At 34.5% G+C, this 23,719-nt stretch overlaps 5 protein-coding genes across 8 annotated transcripts in view; 1 reads left to right on the top strand and 4 right to left on the bottom strand.

The window, feature by feature from the left end:
* LOC124416646 (cysteine-rich protein 2-binding protein) overlaps positions 1-2,645 on the bottom strand; it is a 3,046-nt gene extending 401 nt beyond the window's left edge. Inside the window, exons 1-5 of one of the 2 annotated variants that reach the window (XM_046897902.1) lie at positions 1,952-2,645; positions 1,652-1,800; positions 1,284-1,511; positions 740-1,102; positions 63-593 (exon numbers count right to left, since the gene is read on the bottom strand). In XM_046897902.1, the coding sequence (XP_046753858.1) occupies positions 63-593; positions 740-1,102; positions 1,284-1,511; positions 1,652-1,800; positions 1,952-2,358 (1,678 nt within the window). In that variant the 5' untranslated portion in view covers positions 2,359-2,645. Of the gene's footprint in view, positions 1-62; positions 597-739; positions 1,103-1,283; positions 1,512-1,651; positions 1,801-1,951 lie in introns of both variants that reach the window. The other variant, XM_046897901.1, reaches the window with a different exon arrangement.
* Positions 1-7,432, top strand: part of LOC124416645 (SUMO-activating enzyme subunit 2-like) — a 25,233-nt gene extending 17,801 nt beyond the window's left edge. The window contains exons 3-11 of the mRNA XM_046897900.1: positions 2,744-2,895; positions 3,480-3,634; positions 3,791-4,078; positions 4,202-4,269; positions 4,662-4,880; positions 5,203-5,460; positions 5,546-5,866; positions 5,978-6,246; positions 6,459-7,432. Of these exons, the coding sequence (XP_046753856.1) occupies positions 2,752-2,895; positions 3,480-3,634; positions 3,791-4,078; positions 4,202-4,269; positions 4,662-4,880; positions 5,203-5,460; positions 5,546-5,866; positions 5,978-6,246; positions 6,459-6,866 (2,130 nt within the window). The 5' untranslated portion in view covers positions 2,744-2,751 and the 3' untranslated portion in view covers positions 6,867-7,432. The remainder of the gene's footprint in view (positions 1-2,743; positions 2,896-3,479; positions 3,635-3,790; positions 4,079-4,201; positions 4,270-4,661; positions 4,881-5,202; positions 5,461-5,545; positions 5,867-5,977; positions 6,247-6,458) is intronic.
* Positions 7,159-12,195, bottom strand: LOC124416644 (putative leucine-rich repeat-containing protein DDB_G0290503). Its single transcript, XM_046897899.1, has 11 exons — positions 12,000-12,195; positions 11,028-11,179; positions 10,710-10,879; positions 10,185-10,456; positions 9,872-10,089; positions 9,600-9,753; positions 9,094-9,501; positions 8,652-9,014; positions 8,291-8,419; positions 8,109-8,219; positions 7,159-7,924 (listed from the first exon to the last, which is right to left on the bottom strand). Exons 1-11 carry the CDS (start codon positions 12,177-12,179, stop codon positions 7,820-7,822), a joined length of 2,262 nt encoding a protein of 753 aa, XP_046753855.1. The 5' UTR covers positions 12,180-12,195; the 3' UTR covers positions 7,159-7,819.
* A 341-nt stretch (positions 12,196-12,536) lies between these two features.
* On the bottom strand, positions 12,537-14,892 carry LOC124416649 (carbohydrate sulfotransferase 11-like). Its single transcript, XM_046897905.1, has 6 exons — positions 14,442-14,892; positions 14,164-14,357; positions 13,961-14,080; positions 13,679-13,822; positions 13,124-13,606; positions 12,537-13,014 (listed from the first exon to the last, which is right to left on the bottom strand). The coding sequence occupies exons 1-5, from the start codon at positions 14,730-14,732 to the stop codon at positions 13,231-13,233; spliced, it is 1,125 nt and encodes a 374-aa protein (XP_046753861.1). The 5' UTR covers positions 14,733-14,892; the 3' UTR covers positions 12,537-13,014; positions 13,124-13,230.
* A 799-nt stretch (positions 14,893-15,691) lies between these two features.
* Positions 15,692-19,957, bottom strand: LOC124416536 (YTH domain-containing protein 1). Of its 3 annotated transcripts, none has more exons than XM_046897704.1 (6): positions 19,785-19,957; positions 18,643-19,164; positions 17,752-17,968; positions 17,223-17,427; positions 16,622-16,901; positions 15,692-16,361 (listed from the first exon to the last, which is right to left on the bottom strand). In XM_046897704.1, exons 2-6 carry the CDS (start codon positions 18,984-18,986, stop codon positions 16,028-16,030), a joined length of 1,380 nt encoding a protein of 459 aa, XP_046753660.1. In that variant the 5' UTR covers positions 18,987-19,164; positions 19,785-19,957; the 3' UTR covers positions 15,692-16,027. The 3 variants fall into 3 exon arrangements, with proteins under 3 accessions (XP_046753660.1, XP_046753657.1, XP_046753659.1); XM_046897701.1 differs by having other exon boundaries at positions 18,643-19,169; XM_046897703.1 differs by having other exon boundaries at positions 18,643-19,169; positions 19,546-19,957.
* Positions 19,958-23,719: the final 3,762 nt, after the last annotated feature.

Consider the following 23,719-nt stretch of genomic DNA (forward strand, 5'->3'; position numbering starts at 1 on the left):
CGTAGGCATGGTGAAATTTTGAATACATGTGTGATTCATTAATTAACTGAATATACACTTACAGTCAATTCCAGGCCAGAAAAATTGGCTACACAAGCTATTTATTGCTGGAATGTGCTGTGGTCTGACATAAGAATAATCTATAGGTGCTTCTTTGGATAATTTCCATTCTGGATTATATTTATTGCCCTTAACTTGGAGCTCTTCCATTAATTTGAGCCATTGAGGTCGACAAGATGTGTCTCTCCTTATAAAAGGTTTCAAGATTCTATTTGTATATGGACTATGAACAGCTGTTGGTTCATTGTAACCTTGTAGTCTTTTCTCGTAAGCACCCCCTAAACTTTCATTGACAAATCTGTCCAAAACACGGTTATTTCTTTTACGATTTCGTTGCAAGAAGTCTGATTTACAACCAAAAGAGTCTAAATCAAATACAGGCAAGCTATGTTCCCTTTTGAGTTTTCGAACGGCAAGTTTTCTGTACAAGCGCCTAACAGCAGGTGTGGCTGAATCCAAGTGACGCTTATCTGCTTTTTGTAAAATGTATGATTCTTCTTGGTCACTCATCCGAATTTTTTTTTCAACATTATCTGCTAAAAAAGTATTTTCATTAACCAACATTTTTTTAACCAAAATAATACTTACATATCTCGAAGCTAGGTCAATTTATTTTTCACTGCTTGAAAATTAATTAAGATTGTAGAAATTAAATATATTGATTCAAATAATGACAGACCAGCAATGTTCTTGTGCTTCCAGGGCCAGTCTCGTTTCTCTGAAACATTAAAGAGAGATGTCGGTGGCTGTTCTTGGAGGGAGCTCAGACTGTCACTACTATCCTCTTCATATGGTTCCTCTTCTTTGGTATCATCATTTCCATCATCTTTAACATCGTTATGGTTGCTGAAAATTCCTGCAGAAGAAATAATGTTCATTCCCCAGTCAGTCGCAAAGTTGTCCATAAGTGTAAGGTGATTATTGCTGGACTGATATGGTTGATAGGTCTGGTATTGAAAGTCTCTCATTAAATCAGTCAAGGAGGGTGGTTCACGGCGAACATTCAACTCAATTCCATCGTCTATGTCCAGCATATCCATATCTAAAAAGCACAATCGACATAATATATCACATATTACCTTACCATACCAGAATTTCTTGTTGTTCTGTGAGATTTTATTGTAAAATGATATAAAATTGAGGTACGGAATTTTTCATCGTATTCTACAAGATTTAGTACAAACTCAGTAAACAGGTAAGCTGAAGTATTCATAACAGCATACCGTGTACATCGTCTTCAGCTAGTAGAAAATCTGATAATGTTTCACTAGGTTGAACGTAAGCTCGCGAGTACATGGAAGGTCCTTGACTTCTCGATGATTCACCACCATAGTTACTATCTTCACCGACAGAAATGCTTGATTCAGAAGGAGATGGGCTGATTCGTTGTTTTGCCACTACTTTGGATGGAGTACCCATTTGCTTCTTACGTTCCAGCACAAGTTTCCCATCTATGAAAACAGCAATGAGATAAAAATATCCATAATTTAATTAACAAAGGTTTATGCATCTGTTGAATTCGGCTTTGCACGAAAATTTCGCGGATCTCATTTGAAAGATTTTGAATTTTTTATTACTTTCAGTTACTCACTTTTGGCAATGAGTACCTGAGGAGGATCAGTATCTATAAGTCTCCACCAGCCTGACTCGTTGAGTTCTGTAGTTCCCGATTTAAAAAACACGCCGCTGTAGTGGGACAGTGTACCAGATATTGTTCCTATCCAGTTTTTTTTTCGTTTCCTAAAAAGAATCGACGTGGTAAGCAAGATTAACACTCCATGGCAGGATATTCAAAATGTTTAAAAGATAATTTGAAAATATTTTTTACATTTATAGCACGTAGATTACATTTAGTTTTATTCAATTTTTTCATATAACGAAATCAACTTACACAGACTTCTTGAACAGATAATCCCAGTTGCGATCGACAAATGTACTAATGTCAGACTTCCAGTGAAAATATCCCCTTTTGCTTATCCCATTTGATTTCTCTCGTAAATTGTACAGAGTTAGTACAATGATATTCAACCACGACATTTTATCCCTTGTGAGAATTTCCTCCCTCGATGAACTGCAGTCGGAGCAAGTATATTGAAAGAATACGTCGCCGATGCATGGTCCAGGTACTCCACCACGCTTTAAACACCGGACATGCACATGCTCATTACAAACTCCTGAGCAATGCAGTGCAGGCTTAGTATAAGGATCACATAATTCTTGGCAGTTTTTACATCTTTTCAACTCCGGCAGGTCTGATTCAATCTTTAGTTTAACCTCTTCCTCGATTGATTCCGACATCGTTATGCGACATTGATCTAAGCTTTTAAATGTGCATCAAGTCTTCTTTCAAGATTATAAGCGGTATTCTCGTATAGCTAAAATAATATTGATCATAATCAAATTGAATGACTTCTTGTTTAGCTCGTCATACAGCCGGTGTTTTCGTCTAAATCTAAATACCTATTTGTTTTTCATTATCAAAAATTGTCAAATAATATTGCAACACTGGTGAAAACGGTCGCGTTCACAACAAATTAATCAATCAAGCGGCAATTAACGGGAAAAGTTCTCAGTCAACGTGTGTACATATATGTATATATAGATAATAGCGGCAACATTTTGTTGCCAGTGAAAATCCAGAATTCCAGACCAGTAACAGACTATGCAGTGAGTCAAAACTTAGAGTTAAAAATGGCGGCAAGTATCAGCGGCGTGTTGAACACTGATTTACAAAATGCGGTGCTGCGAAGTAAGGTCTTGGTTGTGGGTGCCGGTGGAATTGGATGCGAGGTGCTTAAAAATCTCGTGATGACAGGATTCACCGATATCGAAATAGTAAGTTTGAATAATACTGGAATTTTTGCGCATTTTATCTGAGGAGCCCTAACCTCTCTGTACTTGAAAGCGACAAACTGTTTCTTGTAGACCTATATGCTACGAATCTAATTTTTTTTTTTTTTTAATTACTGTCTAAGCCTTATGTCTAGATTTATTTTCAATTTTTTTCGTCATATGCTATAACCTGATGCAATAGCTAGTACTGTAGTGTTAATAGATTGACAGAGCATATTCGCATGCTTTGGTAATAATTAAATTTCATTGCTCGGTCACGAAGGATATAATTTTGGCATGGAAAAATCCATGTAATCTACGTTACTTCAGTGGGTCGTTTTATCTATTTCATATATTCGGATCAAAGCAAAGAGAAATTTTTTAAGTTCTATGTATTGAGTGTCAGAAAATAACAGTTGAGAAAAAAATTTTATTCCAATAAAATGATTTCTATAATCGAATGCTCCATTCTCAAGTACTGTAATTCTAAAATATTTTACGAAGGAAATTTGTAGATGCAAAGTGTTACATCATTCGATGCTCTTTTTTTCAACTATGATGCAAATTGTAATCAATTTCATTTCCAGATCGATTTGGATACTATTGATGTGAGTAACTTGAACAGGCAGTTTCTCTTCCATAAGCAACATGTTGGCAAATCAAAAGCTGCAGTTGCCCGGGAAACAGCATTAAAGTTCAACCCAGATGTAAAAATTACTCATTATCATGATAGTATTACAACGTGAGTAGTTTTCAGTAATTCTTATAGATTTCTATGTGGACCATCCTCAATATCCATCACAGGCTATTCTTCAGATATATTCATGTTCGATATGTATACAAACTTGCTGAATTCCGAGCATTTTCTTTTAAAAAGTAATGGCATATTTATTTCCAGTTCAGATTATGGTGTCAGTTTCTTCAAAAAGTTTAATCTAGTGATGAATGCTTTGGACAACAGAGCAGCAAGAAATCATGTAAATCGCATGTGTCTAGCTGCCGACATACCTTTGATTGAATCCGGAACAGCCGGTTACGAAGGTCAAGTGGAACTCATTAAAAAGGGATTGAGCCAGTGTTATGAATGCACTACAAAAGCCCCACAGAAAACTTATCCTGGTTGTACCATTCGTAACACTCCTAGTGAACCAATCCATTGTATCGTCTGGGCAAAACATTTGTTCAAGTAAGGGTCTCATGTTCCTGTCACCATCTTTCCCCAATTTTATTCAGATTGAGAAATGACTTCTGCTTTGCGATTTTTGATGTGTCAATTGCAGTAACTATACTTTACCTTTCTATTTTTAAGTCAACTTTTCGGCGAGGAAGATCCGGATCAAGATGTTTCACCTGATACAGCAGATCCAGAAGCAGCTGGTAGTTATTTAACCTACATTTTACATTCAAAGTAATCCAGGATTATGGCCTCATAGGCTACTGTCTTCCCTGTGGAAATCTGCGACTGAAACGTTTTTTTACTTTTGATAAGGAATTTATTGCTTGTGAATTACAACCATTTGAAATTGGCGAATCCGGTAACATCTGATAGCTCAGGACAGCTGCCGAATGCATAACGGTTAAATAAGGAACCACGAGACCTATTCTGAACCATCAGATGCAAACAAAAAATTTCTTATGAGAAATAAAATGCGTTTCAGTCACAGATTTTCATAAGAAATATATTGGTAGCCAATGGAGTGATAGTCCCAGCGCACTCTAATCTCTTAATCTGCATATTAGTCTTCATTGTATCTTTTTATTCATTCCAGATACTGCGGGTGAAGGTGCATTACAGACAGAATCAAATGATAAAGGGAATGTAGATCGGGTCTCAACTCGCACCTGGGCTCAGTCCAGTGGTTATGATCCAGAAAAGTTATTCATGAAATTATTTCATGATGATATTATGTACCTTCTCAGTATGGACAACTTGTGGAAGAAACGCAGACCTCCCGTACCTTTGATCTGGACTGATTTACCAGATGGAGGTAAACACTAACGGGCAGTAGACTGAAATGATCTGTTCTCATTAAGTTGTACTTCGTGAAACTTGCATATAAATATGGTGTATACACATTTTTTAACAGTAATTCCAACAACTCAAACTAAGATAAATGACTTCTACTTTTCGGCACGATAGCAAGTTATTCTCATTTTAAATACAACTGGAAAAATTTTAGGTGCTTGAAATTACTCTTTCTGGTTAAAGTCAAGTAAATCAGTAGAAAAATTTGCTGGAATGCATTATTCCATGACCTTAGGTGCACAATTTGATTACTAAAGATTTAATCTTCTGTGATTGTTAACCAGTCGCAGGCTGCAGTAAGGACACAGCAGAACCTGGACTTCGGGATCAAAGGCAATGGAGTATTGCCGAGTGTGGTTCAATATTTGCACAGTCTATTAAGAGTTTAAGTAAAGAATTAGCAGAACGTCAGGAAAAATCTCCTTCGGACCATTTAGTTTGGGATAAGGATGACCAGAGTGCCATGGACTTTGTTGCCGCATGTGCAAATATACGAGCATATATTTTTGGTATTGCGCAAAAAACTCGATTTGACATAAAATGTGAGTACATAAATGTATGTTGTGTTTATGGCTTGCCGTACAAAATCTATCTACTAATTAATGCTTATATTTGTTCTTCATTTAGCCATGGCAGGAAACATCATACCTGCAATCGCTACTACCAACGCCATTATTGCAGGCATTGTGGTTCTTCATGCATTTCGTATCCTCCTAGATAACTTGAAGGCATGCAGGTCCGTTTATCTACGGTCAAAACCCAACCATAAAAATTTACTACTTGTCCCTGAAAAATCAGTTAATCCACCCAATCCTTTGTGCTACGTGTGTGCACCAACTCCTCAAGTCACACTGGCCTTAGATACCACTAAGATGACAGTTAAGGAACTAGAGGAAACAGTGCTGAAGAATCGTCTCAATATGATTGCACCTGACGTTATGATTGACGGTGAGGCAATGAATATGAACCCTGGCAATTGCGTAAATTGTTTAGTGCATTTGTATGAGTTTTATTCTCATTACTATGATACACGTAATGTTTGAAACAATTTCTTTGCAGGTAAAGGTATTGTTGTAATCAGCAGTGAGGAGGGTGAAACTGAGGCAAACAATGGCAGGATCTTAGAACAATTAGGCATCAGAGATGGAACAATTTTGAAAGCTGATGACTTTCTTCAGAATTACTCCCTGACAATCACCATCGTGCAGAGAGAAGCACCTGCTGTCAAAGGTCAAACCCCAGACTTTCTTATTGCTGCAGATCCTGAGGATCTGAAACCAAAGGAAGAAGATGACAGTAGCAAAAAACCATCTACTTCAAACGGACAGGTAAACTCGAACCACACCCTTTTCTAAACAACCATTGATAATATAATGGTGCACTTTTTCGGATTAAAATCACACTTTGACTTATCATGTATCATAATATGAAAATCTGGTAGATTTTGAAATTTTTAGATTAGATGTTCATGGATCGTGTGTTTTCTCGCAGATATCAGCACACTATATATTTATTCACTAATGATCGCATAATTACTTAGGTGGAGAAATTTGATCAGGATGCAGTCGTATTAGTAGAAACCGAAGTAACACCGCAGTCATCTGATGCTGATGTTTCCAAGAAACGTAAAACAGTCACTCCTCCGCCAGATGTTGTTAATAAAAAACTACGAACAGAAAACAGTAACGGATATGAAGATGATGACATATGCATCATCGAAGACTCTGACTCAGACATGCAGTGCATTTACCAAAAAAGTGTGTCACCAAGTAAACAAACCAATAAACCCAGTGAAACAAAATATGAAACGGAACCTCAGGTTATACCAAATAAATGCATGCTCCAGAAACACAAGCCCTCACTGGATGAAGAGTGTCTCATTGTTTATGATGAAGGAGACGAAACACCGATACCTGCTACAGTAATGGAGCAAAAGAGGGCAGAATAGTATACCAGTAATTGCCTGAACGTGTCTAAATGTGTCAGCATAATATTGGTAAGACGCCAGTTGTCCAATAACATTTTTCAATACAATCCATTCACCAACATTCTTATATTTTTCAACATATTACACTAATCCAATGTTTATATTAAATATGTGAACCATTCTAAATAAGGCACATCAAAGTAGATCAATTGAAATATTTGCAAAACTGTCAAGCTCTTACTCTTGCGAATTTACTGTGTATTGATTCGTAAATCCATTGTCTATCTAGGTGCGATTGTAGCAATGATGGTATTTTTGTTAAACGAAACGTCAGTCACGAGTTCGAAGTCTGGTCTGTAAAGTTCTATTAGGAAAACCCCTTGGCGTAATGGTCAATTTTTGTATATAATCAAGTTTTACTTTTGCAGAGAAGTTATGATCAATATGGAAAAGTAATTGGCAAAGATAGATAGTTTTCTTGGCCTTGTATTCAAAATTCTAACATATGAAATTTGTATTATTTCTCAGCAACAGCAAGTGTGCAAATGATATAGTATTGGTTTTGCGTTCACTTATAAAATAATCTTGGAAAAATAGATAGTTCATACTGTTCATACATTACGTGTTCATGTTTCTTTATTTCACAAAAATATTGGTATTTCATTTTTATACTTAATTATATTAAAACTTGTTATCCATTTACTGCGTAGACCATTTAAGAACATTTCATAGAACATTAGAGTTGTAAGGATTTGAAAACAGACCTAAACTCACATCTGTAATTGAAAGAAGGATCCCATAATATAAGATTTTTCTAAAAAATAAATGACCATGTTTTTAATATAAATTCTGTTCTAATTATTTTCGTTTTATTTGATTCCGAACATTTTTAAATATCGTTCGTCTTCACTAAGTAAATAATTGTTTCATGTTAATACTAATAAAAATGGTACATGAATATATACGATCTAAATTTACGGCATTTCGTAGGGATCGGGTGTATTGGATGTGGAGACAACTTTCTTTTGCTCCGCTCTAGAACGCTTGAAAAATTTGCGAGTTTGTTCTTTACGTGCCTCCTGAAAATTGAAAAATTGACAATTTCTTTCATAATCAAAATTTTACTCAATTACGCATTAGATTCAGAATTCCTCAAATTTAACTGCATGCCATCTGGAATTTTTTTCATTCCGCAATGAGAAGATATATCAAAATGAAGGGTTGGCTCATTGACCCGAAATTTAATTTAGTGGCAAATCTTACATCAATAACTGGTGCTGGTGTCACTGACTCTTGTGAAATACTTAGTATGTTTGCAAAGTTTGGTTTGTATGATTCTGCTGCCTGGATATAGCGGCGTTCGGCTTCTTCAAACTAAACAAAAATTATAGAAATACTTCAGTACGTTTGTAAGTTGATTTATTTAATGATCAAATTCAACTTACAACATCCAGTGGGTTAATGCTTTTTATTTTTGAGGTGGATCCAATGTTGAACTGTACCTTCTGCATTTTTAGTGGACTAGCTTTCGCAGCTGATTTCAATATTGGCTTCGGAGTTGTAACTTGATTTGGCTGTACAATGTATAAACGTCATTGGTTAACCGATAATAATGAAAGAATCACCACTTTCCTAAATGATTTTCATGAAACTATCTCTTCAGTTATAATCGGCTTTAGCCGATTGAGCTTGGTGCTTTAAAAATGTAAACACTCAAACAGCTACATAATATGTTTTCAAAGTTCTAGATGCACTATATTCGGACCTACTAGATTTTACAAGAATAGCATTACACACAATCAATACCAGAAATTTTTGAGAAGGTGATTCTACAAATTGGTTGGAGTCCTTTAGTTCACTGGTTCCTTGTGTGGGTATAATTTTGCTTGATCTTTCAGCTTTTTTCAATTTATTTTGAAGCCCTTCATTCTCTAGCTGAATTGTGACATATTGTTTATTAAGATCATCAATTGCGCATCTGATTCGTTTTGCTTCAGTTTCTTGTTTTACATTCTCTTTGCCATCAGCATCATTCTTCAGACTCCTTTCTTCATGTTCAGCCTTCGCAGCTGCCAGATCGCGTTTAAGAGCTCCAATTTGCATGTTATTTTCTTTGATTTCCCTGTCGTGTCCCAGTAGTTGACATTGCGTTGACAAATGCGTTGCGTACTGATGAAAACGTATAAATAAGGTCAAAGTATACTGCAATATCATTTACTGACAAATATTCACATATAATACTTCTTACCTGTATTTCCCTGTCATACTCTAATTGATCCTGTTCCATTTCGAGTTGCAAATTCTTTGCAGCATTTTGTGAACCTTTAATCTGTTCATCCTTTTGTTTAATATCTCTTTCGAATTGCTTCATTTGTTTAGAGAACTCAGTTTCTTTATTAATCGCCCTTTCCAGGAGCCTAGCTTTTTCATCGCATTTATCATTTAGATTCTGTTGAACTATTACTAGTTTTGCTTTGAGTTCACCTTCTGATTTATCATATTTGTCTTTGTTGGTTGTGTAAACCTCAAAAGCACTTTTATTCTGTGACACTTGTTTTCCTTGGGTTATTAATTCCTCATTCAGCCTCTCAATATTCATGTATAATTCCTTATTTTTCTCCAACACACCGTTCAACTTTGTATTGATCTGTTTGATCTGAAATAAATTTGAATGATGGACAATAATATAGAACATAAAAGTTTGTTACATACAATTATTACGTATTTTCAATTATCTAGTAATAACATTTCTACCTGAATATCTTTGCTTTCTATTGTGTTTTTCAATTCTTCTGTGTCCTCATCTGTTTTTGCTACAGCATTCGATAATGTCTTATTATCAGAGATGGCTGCGTTTAGTTTATTCATGTGCTGTAAGTCTATCAATTTCAGATCTTGTAGCTGCTTCCTGTAATTCGAATATTCATTACATTCGTATTAGCTAGACCACATCCATTGGGAATAACTATAAAGTGTGTAAGGATGTGACTATGCTTTTTACCTTCATCCGCAGTATGTCACTTTACCTGTATTTAGCTAATTCCAAATCTTTGTTTGATATTAAGGCAAGATTTGTATTCTTCAAATCACAAATCTCCTTATTGAGATTAGACACGATTTCTTTAAGATTCAGTGTCTTAGGTTTCAAATATTCCACTTGCTTCTCAGATTTTGTGACATTACGCTGTTCCTCTTCGAACTTACTCTTAAGGTCGTTGAAAATTTTTGAATGTTCATTATTTTCCTTGAATGTAAAACGGTACACGTAAAATTAATTGCATTTTCATACTTATCGGTACTCATTAATTATAGCTCTATGACCTAAAGTCAGGTACGCACAATTGCCAATTTATATTTCTCTTCTTCTTCCACTTTTAAGTTCGTCTCAATATCTTTTGTGACTTCTGAAACTTGTATTATTTGCTCATTGCACTGTTTCTGATTATTCTCAATCATTTGACTGAGCTCTTCATATGTACGAATTTTGTTGCACACCAACTCATTCATTTCCATTACTTCTTTGTCAACTTCGCGACATTTTGTTTGAATAATCAAGCGTTCATCATATTTTACTTTCACTTCTTTCTGCAGTCCTTTTTTTTCATTAAAAACTGTAAATCACCAAAAATTACGTATGTCCATTTTGCACAGCAAATGGTGTACACCAACTTTTAAAAACTAGTAAGACCATCACATTAGAGAAAATACTCTGCTGTACGGAATTTTATGGCTTCAAGATTACATAAATACTATCTTAAAAATAAAAGTGTTGGTATCCTTGCATAAGTATTTTGATAATCGTCATTCAATTTGAATAATGCAAGTTAGTCATGTATACTTAAATTATGTAAGAGTGCAAATTACCTTTGTTTTTAAATGTTATGACTGAACATTTTATTTTGTTTTGTTCTAAACACAAGTTATCATATGACTGAGCTAGACTGGTTTTACTCTTTTTGGAACCTTCAAGTCTTTTTGGTAGTACATTCATTTTTTCTCGGATGGCAGACATCAATTCTTGGGACGATTGTTTTCTGTGTTAAGTATAATTCAATTATTCATTATTGCATACTCCAACTTATCGTGAGGTCGTAAATGGCTACATTAGAATACATATAATAAGGAGCAGTGTAGTAATATACTTTCAAACAATATAAACAGGATATAAGTTGTGTGCATTACCGTTTGGTCATTTCAATTTCATTGTTATTATTCTGGTTGATTATTTTTGCCATTACATCGTTACTTTTCTCCTCATCGCGAATTTTTCGTTTGAGTGTTTCAGTTTGCTGATTGGCTTGTGCAAGTTGATCTTTCACATTCGTCAATTGAACCTATCGATTTAAGTGTTAAAAAAACAGCACGATTTTTCACAGAAAAATATCCTATAAACTCATCTGAACTAATGAATAATATGTTTCTTAATCACAAATAAGTTTGCTAAAGCGACTTCATTATTCGTTATTAAAAAATAGTCTATACTTTAACTCTCACGGTTTTAGCAAACTTTCAGAGGTTGAAAGCATTTTACAGTTAAACCTGGTTTGTAGTTTGTAAAAATATACAATTGGGACTAAATAGAAAAAGGAACTGATTAACCGAGCCTAGGCTGTTAAACACTACTCTGATAAAACTCTGACAGAAACTAAAAGGAAATTCAAAGTTAAATTTTTTTTTGCTGCCAGTTTATAACACACACCTTCAACCATAAAGTAATTTAATCCGAAATTAATGTTCAACTCTTGAATTATATACAAAGAAGAAAAATTGATTCAGAGTATGAATATTGGTTTTCGAGTTTTCCGATAATAATTCACAACATTATAAGCATGAATTATATCCTATTATGTACTGGAATATTACGTATTATGGGAAAATTCCTAGCAAATTACGGTATTTTCTGAACATACGATTAACCGCAGGCCTAATTGTACGAATAGAACATTGACCTTGTCGGGAATCCGATGAATTGTTTTTGTCTCAATTTTCTAGTGAAAATGCGCTTACAAAGCAGCTGCACTGTCAAATGCTGTCTATTTGCATATATATTTTATGACCCCTACCAACTAACGAAGAACATTACGCAAACGTATAGAGCATGATAGAAAAAATCCGAACTTTTAATAGATTGTTATAATTTCAAAAGGTACCCACCCAATCTTGAGCAAGAAGAATCTGATTTTGTGATGGAGAGCTCCAAGTCTCTGTAAATCGGTCCAAAGGAGTTTGCTGCTCATCTAGACTCTGGCTGTGACTCTGTACCTGAGTGTTGATCTGTGTTTCATCGATTTTCGGATTTTTTGCTGATTTAACGAGATCTTTTTTCGGCATCATTATGAATGGTTTTTATTTCCACTTGATGCTATCTAAATTAATATTGGAACGATGGAACGTATACACGCATTAAAAGAAAAACTTCGCGGCAATAAATGCATATAAAACTACGTAGGCTTGGATTGTAGCCCCATTCGGAATTACTTGCTGATCATTTAACAATAGCGATGACAACCGTAAGCACGTTTATTACTTTTGTGATTCAATAAGCAATTGGTTGACAACCGCCAATCTCATCGCGTAGCGCTTTTGTTCTGTTTGAATTTATACTTCCGCCGCGTAATATAGGCCCATAGTTCCGTTAAAATCAATGTTTTAACGATGATGCTTTTGAATCGATTAACAATGATACGAAAATACTTAACTTTTTACAGGTTAATTCGCATTATGAACTGGGAAAACGATTCATGTGATATCAAAATTATATCGTTCTTATTAGCACCGTGCTTAGTATTCGCGCGCATCCCGCTTAAAGAATGTCACGACTCACGTTTCGGAAAAAATCGTTACATCGTAAATTATAGTAACGAAAAATATATTTATATTTTGAAACCTCAACTTACTCAACTATTTCAGTCACTAAAATTGCGAAACAGTGATTTTTCCCCCATGTTTCTTTATGTTAACGTTTTTTACTTCAGCCTCTTATAAATTCAAATATTCAAATTCAAATTTGTGCCGTACCTAGTTCCCATTTCGATAAGTGAACCAGAGCTAGATAGAATGAATCAATAATTGAAATTAATGTATTGTGACACAGACATCGCAAACTTCCACAACTTAACTTTACAATACTTTATTCAAATGTAGATGGGTAACTGCATACTGCGAGATGCTCAACGATTTTTTTTATATTGCTGTTTGCGACAAAAAGCTCGCGACTTCTACCTTGTTATGTATAAGGAAATTGTATAGTATTGACGACATTGATATTCAGTTGAAACTTTATTGTGAAAAATACACTTTGATATCTATTTGTTTAGTTACCCATGAATTTTCAATAGCGTACAGTATTTTTGACTCCCAGTGTATGCATTTCATTATTTTCATCTCAATGAGCGCATTTTAAGTAATTTTCGTGAGTATAATTGAATATTTGGAAATCAATGTTATATCGTTGATACAGTTTGAAAATTGTCTCTTGTGTCAAATCCTTGAAGTATCTGCATGTGCGATAGTAATCTGTAGAGCCATTACGGGTTTTTTCGAGACTTGGCATGAAGAACTGGTTTTTAGTCATTCCCATTTTTAAGAAAATAAAATCTATTATTTGGTTGGAATAATCTTCTAGTTTCATGACGAAATTGTACTTCACATTGCAGACTGAGCAATGCGAATAATAACTATCCCAGTGCACATCATCGTTTGATGTAGGTTCTTGTAATAACCAAGTTACAAACTCTTTGAAAGTAGGAACCAATTTTAATCTAGAATTAAGAAAGAAGATCTTTGTTTATTCTTTGCAATTGCCATTCATTAAATTGATACATCTGACATACCTTTTATCATTGTGAAATATTCTCTTCAATAAGCTGACAGTTGTCCCGTTTTTGTAAAATATTCCCGGCCTAGTTAAGTGGAATATCTTTCTAGCGTATATCCAAGCTTGCGCTGTGTACTTTGTATTGTCTTCTATTCGGTCTCTGGAATATAATAAACAAATTTACGAATAGGAAGATTTCATAATCTAATAATAAACAAAATCACAGATCACAATGAAGGTAAAAAAAAAAAAATTTGTATACAGTTGTTGAAAATAATATTTCATATTGTAATTGTACCTGTACGATGAAACAATTCTGTGAAAGGGATGACGTATGACTAAAAATTTAAACACTTTATTGTCTTTGATTAAATCTTCCAGTTCTCCAATTGTTTTTGGAGACAAAACATCAATTTCTCTGTAAAGGATAAATATATATAATACTGTCTAATTTTTATAACAGTTAGACTAAATGAACATGTGCAAAATAAAAAACAGTACTTATGGTAATCCTTTGAAATACTCTGATTCCTCATATCGGAGAACAATTTAATAAAACTTGTGGATGCAACTTTGCGAATCCAACAATACATCGATGTATTATTTGGGCTGTGTAAATAATGCCTCTTCACTAGAGGTGTTCTAAGGTTGTATTCACCACACATTTTCGAGATTGACCAGAGGTATGGCATGTCCTGTGAAAATAAAACATAATTAGTCTTGTAGCGCACTAATCCCATTTTAAATTTTCATATGATATTCACTAATGTATTTCATACCTCTGAATTGGTCGGTCTGCTTTGTACACTATCATACTCAAGTTCTGATATGTTGCCATTGAAAATATAATTACCTACTTCAGTAAGTTGTTTAGTCGTATTATGAATAAGATAATATTCTTTTCTTAGTCCATTTCTATTCAACTTCGAGTGATTGATTCTACAAGGAACAGTTTTCAATTTTTTCCACAAAACATATATGAATGTGTAAAATATCGCACAAACAAGTAAATATTTTATGCATTGTCTCTTTGTCAGCATATTTACAACTGCAAAAGAACTTTCCCACATGCTTTTTCATGAAAGATGGCGAGTATCCGGTTTTGAATGTAGTGGGAGTGGTCAAACAGATAAAATTATCTGTATTGACTACTGACCACTCCTGCTGAGCTGTTGTTTGTAAACGAAAGAAATATTGGGCAGACACAGAGTTTCTACATTAATATTTAGTGTATAATGTAGGTACATACATCAGACCAAAAAGCCTTCATAAATATTTTTCTTAGGATGTCCCAATCGTTTATTGAATTTATCATGATCCTACGTGCTACAACTGATCAAATTTTTTAAGTTCATTCAGCTTTGGAAAACTTACAATTAGGATCAACATAATTCAGAAGGGCTGGAGTTGATTGGCTAGATATTAAATACAGAGGAAACTCTAGAATTAGCTAACATTCGCTGTTTCGTTGACCGTGGGTCAAATTAACTTTGCGGTGGTAATTCTAGCAGTCTTCCTCTCAACATTTTAATTGAAAATAATTAAGGTGAATTGGTTTTATAACAGGGTATGTAGAGTCAAAGAAATATGAAACTATATGTACCTGAAATTTATTTACTTGTCTTTCATGGCAGCATAAATGGTATACAGTATAAATTCGTACATCGCACAACTTACACATTCAATCCTAATAATTAGTTACATTTTAGAATATATTGAATCATCTATTTCCACATAGTAAATATCTAAATGCTAACATCATACACACGTACTGTGTGAAATATGTTCATATTCGAAAAAAAAATTTACCTTAGCAATGAGAATTATAACTTTTTCTGTACAAATTGATATAATTTTGTTGATTTATCCTTAAATATTTCATTTGCTGACATCAAGATTGATACAACGCCTTTGCATTAAGTCACTAAATCTTAGAAAATGCTTATACGATGAGTAATAACTGAAATTCACTAAAATCACATGTAAATTGGACGCAAAGACGTTTAGCTCGAATGAAATGAAAAGTTGCTAATTGAAATACGTCATTTATTTAAATGGTTCAAGTGATGAGAATTACAACCTTTGCCAGTGCAACAAGATTTCCAAGTTGCATTCGACTACCTCACAGGTCAGTAGAATATAATTCATTTTCTAATGAACGTAAAAAAGATGTGGATTTTAAATAGGGAATAATTAATTTATCCGTGTATAAAATTTCTCCACGGAAGATTTACAAACAGTATTCAACTATCGTACGACAATTTCATCTCTACGTCTACTTATGAAATTCGTTGATTGTACGAATTACTTACACCCTACAGAGAATGAGGCAGTGTATGGAAAAGTAGAAATGAAAATGTTGAATCTATCTGCGTTCTCTATAGCGGTGGTGGTGATCTCGAGTTGATGAACGGTGATCGCTGTGTCGGCTATGTCGACTTGCAGTTCTCCATAAGAATTCATCAACACTTCGCTCATAGCTTCGTTTATCTAAAGCAGATGTGGAAGAACTGTAATCGGGTGGCAATGGTAACCCATCGTAATAACGAGGTGGTGGAGGCGGTGGTGGCAAAGAATCATATGGATGAGCAGTAACGTAGGGTGGTAAAGGAGGTAATTGATGTTGCATTGTACGCATATAATCTGCAACGTAAGCCTCAGCAGCTGCAGCTGCTCCAATTCCCGAACTCCCGTATCCTCTACAGGAGAAAAAAGGAATACACTGTAGTTTACTATATACAATATTACTCTGGGATCAACTAAGCTTTCATACAACTAAATTTGGGAGAGTAGTATACCTTGAATATACTGTTTTCATGTACATTTTTCATTTGCCCTATGAATTTTGAGTTCAGTGATACTTTGTATACAAAAGAGAAAAGAGATATATTGGAGTAATTTGTACTGCATGCTATTAACAATATCACCTCCAAATACAATACTTTCCGTTCATGCTCACTTTGAATAAGGGGAATCTCCACGACTAAACCAACTCGGATAACGTTGGTGATGATCTCTTGAGCCTCTGTGATCCCCAGATGGATGTATGTGACCTCTGGCCAAAGAAGCCAATCGTGACCTGGAAGTCAAGAACAACCTGCGACCTCTTCCACTTCCACGGCTGCGTAGGAACCTTGAATTATTCACTACTCTACTGTTGTCACGATAGCTTCGAGATGTTCTTACAACGTTCTTAGATGCTTCCTTCGACTTCCTTAGAATTGGTGTCATTTCTATACCTAAAACATCGGTATCATTGTAGAGTGAATAATCATACCATGTAGTTATAACAAGTCACGTGTGGTGCATCAAATATCGGTAAAGATAGGTTTCTTTGTATTGCATTCATTATAATATTGGAAGTAGAGATTATTGCACTATTGAAAACTAAATGTGACTTTTATGGCGATTGAACAATTTGATGACAGTATTTAGTTGTAAATCTAATAGTATATTGGCAATCATCCAGATGGTAAAAGAATGAACAATTATGAGAAAAATTTCGAATAGGTAAAAAGTAATTGCATGTCTTACATTTATATTACAATTTAGTTTTATACCTTCATCTTCTGGAAACAGCCTACACAATTCTTCGGCAACTCGAGGCTCGATTTCTTGTCCATCGCGACCAATTTTTACTTGTTTACCATCATTCCATGGGTTATACAGGTGCAACGTTGATGTAAAAGGCAATTCCTTTCTGCATATCCAATCAACCTTGAATACGCCTCCCAATGCTTTGGCTGATAAACCTGGTGGTAATACCTACGAAGCGAGTGGTCATTAAAAAGATTATGATAGATCAAGTAACGTATTAATATATGCGGAAATTATGTTTTTTGTATTATGTTAAAGGGTATTTTTAACAAATTGCTCGATAATATTTTAATCATGTGCCACAAAATTTTTTCTCGAAAGCAAGAAAAGATTTAATAAACTATTATGAGGCTAATAAATAAGTTTGCTCATAAACTGTGAGATTGTGGACTGGCATGACTGATCAAATGTGTAATAGTTTGGTTTTATTACTCTGGATACACATTTAGTAAAAGAATTGAAAATTCGTAGCCTCGTAGTAAATAAACAAACCCATGATATAGGAGGCCCATCTCTTCTGGACTCGGTGCTAAGCCTAGCAAAGCCAGCAAACTTTCCTGACTCTTTCACTGAGAAAATGAGAAGAACATTTCTTGATTCTCTATATGCTTGATTCAAATTAGCTTCATTCTGAGGAAGTGTACTCCATACGCCTTTGGCTTTTGATAACGTCACGTTTTCTGCATTATTTGATTTTATGATGAAGAATCTAATGAGAAAAAATGATAGAAAATCGGTTTAAAAATGGTTATTGAACCTAGCTGTACTTATGTATCGTTTAAAATAACAAGTAAACTGGTGGATAGGTTGATTTTTGATGTAACACAACTCTAAATAGTATAGAATATTTAAAAATTCACCGATCATTTGTAGTGCATATTAAATTTCTCTTCGGTATTTAGCACACCAGAGCTATTCCATTATTTTACTTTGTAACAAAAAAGTTTATTGCCAAATTCCAGAGTATCAAACACAAAAACAAGTGTCATAAATAAACTTATCCAAGGTTGACTAATAATGGATCAAGAAATCAAAAAATTGTATCTCTGTAGAACTCATCTTTATAATCAGACTGATGACAGAGACTTTAGAATATATTTTACTAACACAACTGATGAATGAGTATATTTTCACTGTATGTGAATAAGTAAATATAAAGCTCAAATGGTGGAAACGAATATTGAAGTTGATGGTGAAAAAGTGAGTTGTGGTTCTGTTCTTCCTTTGTGAAAATTATCATACTAGTCTTACAACAAATATTACACAGTTCTAACCAAATCCTTGTTACAACGGATGATATAATAGTATAAATTGACGGAAAAAGTAATCTATGCAGTACTCTTATTACTAAACAAATAGACATTGTTGAGGGATGTGTCGAACCTTGCATCTCTAAATAAATAATTTAGTTTTGTCGTATAATCGTGGTTTTTTGCAATAGTTTTGTTTTCCTTGGATCGCGCACGTTTCGTCTCAGGACTAGAAGACTTGGAATCCCTGGACCTTGCCCGTTTTCCTCTGTTCCTACGATTCCTCTTGTTGTCTCCTCTGGAAGAGTTCGTTGAAACTGAGCTAATGCTAGGCTGACTGGAATCAGAATCTGAGCTACTTGAAGAAACTTCGCTACGAGTGTCGTAAGTTTCATCTGCGCCTATTTTCAACTCGTCGCCCATTTCATTCTCTCCGCAACTCAGGTTTATATTATCTCCGTCTGCGTTGTTATCCATTGTGGAGTTTTTATTGTTTATCGATGAACTTCTGTCGTTATTGCTTTTTAGTTCTAGGTATTTCGTTAACAGATTATAACGGGTGTCGATCTTCCAATAATGACTATCTATCCTGGTGCGTCTTGTGACAACGTGGAATAATCAGTGAAATGCCAGCGACGTTCTAGGGCCTCTAAATCTGCTCTGAAACGCAAATATAAAAATATCCTTACTCCGTGGTAATGTATATTGATAACTTTGCCCAACAACATGATCGTTACATATAGATACATCGCGTAGTACATTGGTACGATTGGGAATTGTTATTATGATTGTTATTATTATGATAAAAATAGTCCTTGTATAATTCTTTTTTCTCTTTCTGTTTCTTAGTCTTTCTTTCCCCTTTAAACTTGAGCTGAGAAATCCGCGAGTAGTGAAAATCACGTGACATTTAGCTTTCGTTATGCATGTTGCTTTATTGCGGCATTATGTCTGTCAAAGGTTGGATTGTAGGTACGGAAAAGTTTTGTTGCTATCACGAAGTGTGTTTTTTATTTTAAATAAACGAATAACGAACAGGGACGTAACGGTCCTTGGAAGTAGGCAGGCACGGAGGGCATTGTATGTAATATCGTAGTAGGGAAACGATCTTAAGAGTAAGAAAAGTTCATTCATGTATGTTTATTTTGGAGAGCCCCGTATCAACTAAGTCCTGGCACCACTAAACATGCTCAGAATCATCATATTGTATAAAGTTCATGTTTGCAAACGCAAGTCCTCGGATACAAGCCATTGCTGTCGACTCGGTACACTTACGTGCACACTCGTATTTCTCCACTTTAAAATACACAATTAGCACCGCACCAAGTACCCGTCTTTCAATTATCGATTGTCATGTGAATATTCTAAAAGATATTTTGCTTTTTTTCTTTTCTTCAATATATACACTGGTAAACACAAAACTTTTTCGAAAGGGAAAACCTCCCGAATATTACCACGGTAATAAACAATCTACTAGAAATAAAAGCACTGAATAAAGACGGCGATAGACGCAAACGCGTCTATCATGTGACGTACTGGACAATCGATAAGTATGATAACTTACGCGATATTTACCCTAGGAGGGTGTTCAAACACATCAGACCTCTTCAGTAGTGTTTTGAAAAATGGCCATGAATTTATCTAATCGTAGTGGTTTTATATGGCGGAATTCATTTATTTCTTTGAAAACAAGGATGTGAAAATATTTTTCATTGATTGCTATATGATTGCCAGGGGTTGGATTCTCATTTTCTTTTCACCGGTGAAAAGAAGATTTTCCGTTTTAAGCTGCCTTCTGATTGGCCTAGATGGCGCTTATCTCGATTTTCACGAGGGAAGAGAGAACCTTGAATCCAATCCCAGAAACAGAACGGGGTCGACCGGGTCCGAAGCAGTGTGCGCTTACCGACCGAGTAAGACAGGTCGATTGTGATGTTATTCCGATGTTATTTAATGGCCGCCATGTTTAAAATCGAGAACCGCCATCTTCGACCATTTTTCACGGGTTGTTGACACGGGCAGTTCCCAGCCGGTCGTGAGAGTGTTTCTGCTAAAGAAAAGTTGGTTTATAATCACAACCTAACTATAAATAGTCAGTGTTAAGTAAGTTTTAGGTTACGTGTGGACATAGCTGAGGGTTTGTGATTGTATGAATCGTCTACGGTGATGACAAACGAGAAAAATTTGTGAAAACATTAGGCTGTGTGACAAACGCCAAAAACTCCGGACGACTGACAGACTTCACGACTCAATGCTTTCTCTTTTTCACTTTACTGTCTTTCATGATATCGCTGAAGTCGCATTTGTTCCGTTAAAGTGACAATAAACAACTTGGATAATGAAGTAAGGTGTTGCGAAGCCGATTTTCTCTCACGTACCTGATCGACGCTTGATCGTTAACGCACATGCCGTCTTCCCGAGAGGAGCATCAATTGGTAAACAATTATTATACAATTTTGTCACATAAAGCATTTAGCTGCCTTTACTGATTCAGTTATTTATATCTGATACATTAGGCATTGTTATTTTCTCAACTAGATTACCACACTCTTCATTTTTCCCCATAAATTATAATATTTTTTCGTGTTATACGAGACGAGGAGAAATATTGACTGGTGACATTTTTGCACCCAACGGTCAGCGGCCTTTCGATATCCAATGGCGAATCTAATACAATTTGCATTTGACTGAATAACTTTGCTCTGTTTAATGTCTTTGACACTATAGTGAACACCGATTTCTTAACTCCATTCACGAATTTTTCAAATCAAATTCCCTGATTGATGAGGTCGCATTTTTTCTTCATTATTATCACCAGATAATCATCTACCTAGCTGGGTACACAGGATCTTGATTTATACTTACTTGGCCTATTACAGAATTGAGCTAGTGATCTTTTCGATTGGGATTCTTCTATTTTAAATTTCTAGGTTGAGCTGCGACACAGCAGTGTTCATTGATTAGCACGGTACCAATTAGTCGACCATTGGATTGAAATTTTGAACAGACAATTCTGAAGTTTACCAGGAGAATCGAAACATCGAATATTAAATATTACAGAACAATCTGTATTGATATTTTCAAATTAATTTAAAAAGTTGCTTTCAAATTATGACCAATTCTATTTTGCACATATTGACTGGATTATGCTTGTTGTTACATAGATTTTGTTAGTTCAGTATAGAATATTATATATTATATAATGCTAGAGAGATAAGCCTAACCACAGTCTTTGCATGCAGACAGTGCGAGTGCCTGAAAATATTAGATTTTCAAAGGTGTATTAATTGCAAAGCAAAACAGAGCACACCTTCTTTTCGCAAACGATTAGTTTCTAATTGCATAAATACAGTCAATCAATGTCTCTGTTGATTTAAAGTACTATATTCGAAGGAAATGTAATATATGTTTCTGTTGAAATTTTAGTGTTTGCAATTACTTGTAACTAGATGTCTCATTTCTATTTCTTTGCACTAATATCAGCGTTTGCGCGCAAATTGAAAATATCCCAAATGGAACGACCAGCTTTCTTTAATCAGAAAGTATACTGTGCCTCTGATCGATTATATGGAATTTCCATGCAAATGTACTACTGTGCCAAAACGTATTTGACATTGCCCAATCTACAATGACTAGAAGATACTACTTTAGTAGTCAATGTTTGAAGTAGTTCATTGTGCTGTTATAGTCTTGAGAGTACAAGACATTCATATAAACTGACCCACAATGATTCAGATAGGTGAATACTATTTGGGCCTAGGCAAACTTTAGGAAGAGACTACCAGAGGTAAATTAAGTTACATGCCAACAAAAGAGTATAACAATTAAATCTGCTAATAACCAAAGTCGAAATTTTTTGGTGATAACATAACGATGAACAAGGGTGCATTCGTGACAAGATTATCAAGTGATCGGAGATTAATATATTCATTATTTTCTTTGCGTTAGGTGGTACTTGTGACTGAAGTTTTCAATAACGATTCATCGATTCAATTCTTTAGTCTATTGTATGTAAAAGTATAAGCAATTCGTATATCACACATGTGATATCATCATTACTCGCTTTGTTCGCCTGGAGTTGTTTAAAAAAATATTGTATGAGCGATTGAATAATCGAATATGCAAAGTAAACGCTTTTGTGAAGTGGTATGTAAAAGTAACGGTTGATCACCTCTTCTCTTTATTCATATACAAGTCTGGTTCAAGGCTGTTATAACCAATGTTCAAGTGTGTTTTTTTTTCCTCTCTATCGGTGCTAAATTTGATGCAGATATTAATTTCTATTTAGCCTCAAACTAATTTAATTATGTGTATAAATTATACTAATTCTATAACAAGTTATTTTGTTCGTTGATTGAAGGTATGCATAAAAGATTTTCTAAGTACTTTGCTAACTTTATGGTGTTTCTTGTGTTCATAGCATTATTTTGATACTAAAAGTAATACCATTTTCTTGCAGAAAGAAACATCAAATCATATATTTAACATATCATAAAAACTGATCGAATATTTTCACACGATAAAAAAGGTTTTGCATAATAGTACTGACAATCTTCAATTATGTAAAATCAATAAAAATGTCGACTGCTAAAATAGTTTTCTTCGCAGAAAATAATTATTGCTATGGTTTTTGTTTACTTCAGATCTTAATTACTTTTGATATTTGGTGAAATTCGTGTATATGTATAGGAATTAATTGTTTGATAAATATTGATCTCATCGTTTTGGCAAAGTAGATATTCCTTTAAAACCTGGATTGTATACATACTACTACTTTTTACCAGAAAAATATCTGTAGTACCTTATACTTACAATGGAAGCAAGGGATGATGTACTCTGTATGCATAATTGTTTTTATTTATATCAGACTTTCAAGTTTCATCTGCCCTTTTCAATGACAGAGAGACAAGAGTCAAGTATTGATTGTTTGGACATGGCACAGCAAAGGGAGGAAGAGTGGGAACCAGACTTACCTTTGCATGCTGCTCCACCTTTCACTTAACTCTCACTTAAATTATTCCTTAAAATGAATGTTTCATCATTTATTAGAACCTTAAATCTTTAAATTAATAATCCATTTAAAAAAAATTTCTTTTGCTACAGAAATATTTTCACTTACCTACAAATGCTTGTATCTATTCTGGAGATTCTTGTTGTTTGTTTTTTTCTCATTCAAGGTTAATGAAATTTGAATAAATTTAAAATAGGAT

This window comes from Diprion similis, chromosome 2, assembly GCF_021155765.1.
Source record: "Diprion similis isolate iyDipSimi1 chromosome 2, iyDipSimi1.1, whole genome shotgun sequence".
In the NCBI taxonomy this organism is placed as follows: domain Eukaryota; kingdom Metazoa; phylum Arthropoda; class Insecta; order Hymenoptera; family Diprionidae; genus Diprion; species Diprion similis.

Bases quoted from the DNA above. Each gene is read 5' to 3' on its own strand.
- LOC124416644 (XM_046897899.1), bottom strand. From the start codon at position 12,179: ATGATGCCGAAAAAAGATCTCGTTAAATCAGCAAAAAATCCGAAAATC. The intron at 9,754-9,871 runs GTAAAGTGACAT...TTCGAATTACAG, and splicing joins TTGGAATTAGCTAAATACAG to GAAGCAGCTACAAGATCTGA. The intron at 9,502-9,599 runs GTAGAAATGTTA...AATTTATTTCAG, and splicing joins TAGAAAGCAAAGATATTCAG to ATCAAACAGATCAATACAAA.
- LOC124416649 (XM_046897905.1), bottom strand. From the start codon at position 14,732: ATGTGGGAAAGTTCTTTTGCAGTTGTAAATATGCTGACAAAGAGACAA. The intron at 14,081-14,163 runs GTACTGTTTTTT...TATCCTTTACAG, and splicing joins ATTTCAAAGGATTACCATAA to AGAAATTGATGTTTTGTCTC. The intron at 13,607-13,678 runs GTATGTCAGATG...TCTTAATTCTAG, and splicing joins ATATTTCACAATGATAAAAG to ATTAAAATTGGTTCCTACTT.
- LOC124416536 (XM_046897704.1), bottom strand. From the start codon at position 18,986: ATGGATAACAACGCAGACGGAGATAATATAAACCTGAGTTGCGGAGAG. The intron at 17,969-18,642 runs GTTCGACACATC...TTTTCTCATTAG, and splicing joins TATTTATTTAGAGATGCAAG to ATTCTTCATCATAAAATCAA. The intron at 16,902-17,222 runs GTATAAAACTAA...CCGATGTTTTAG, and splicing joins GCTGTTTCCAGAAGATGAAG to GTATAGAAATGACACCAATT.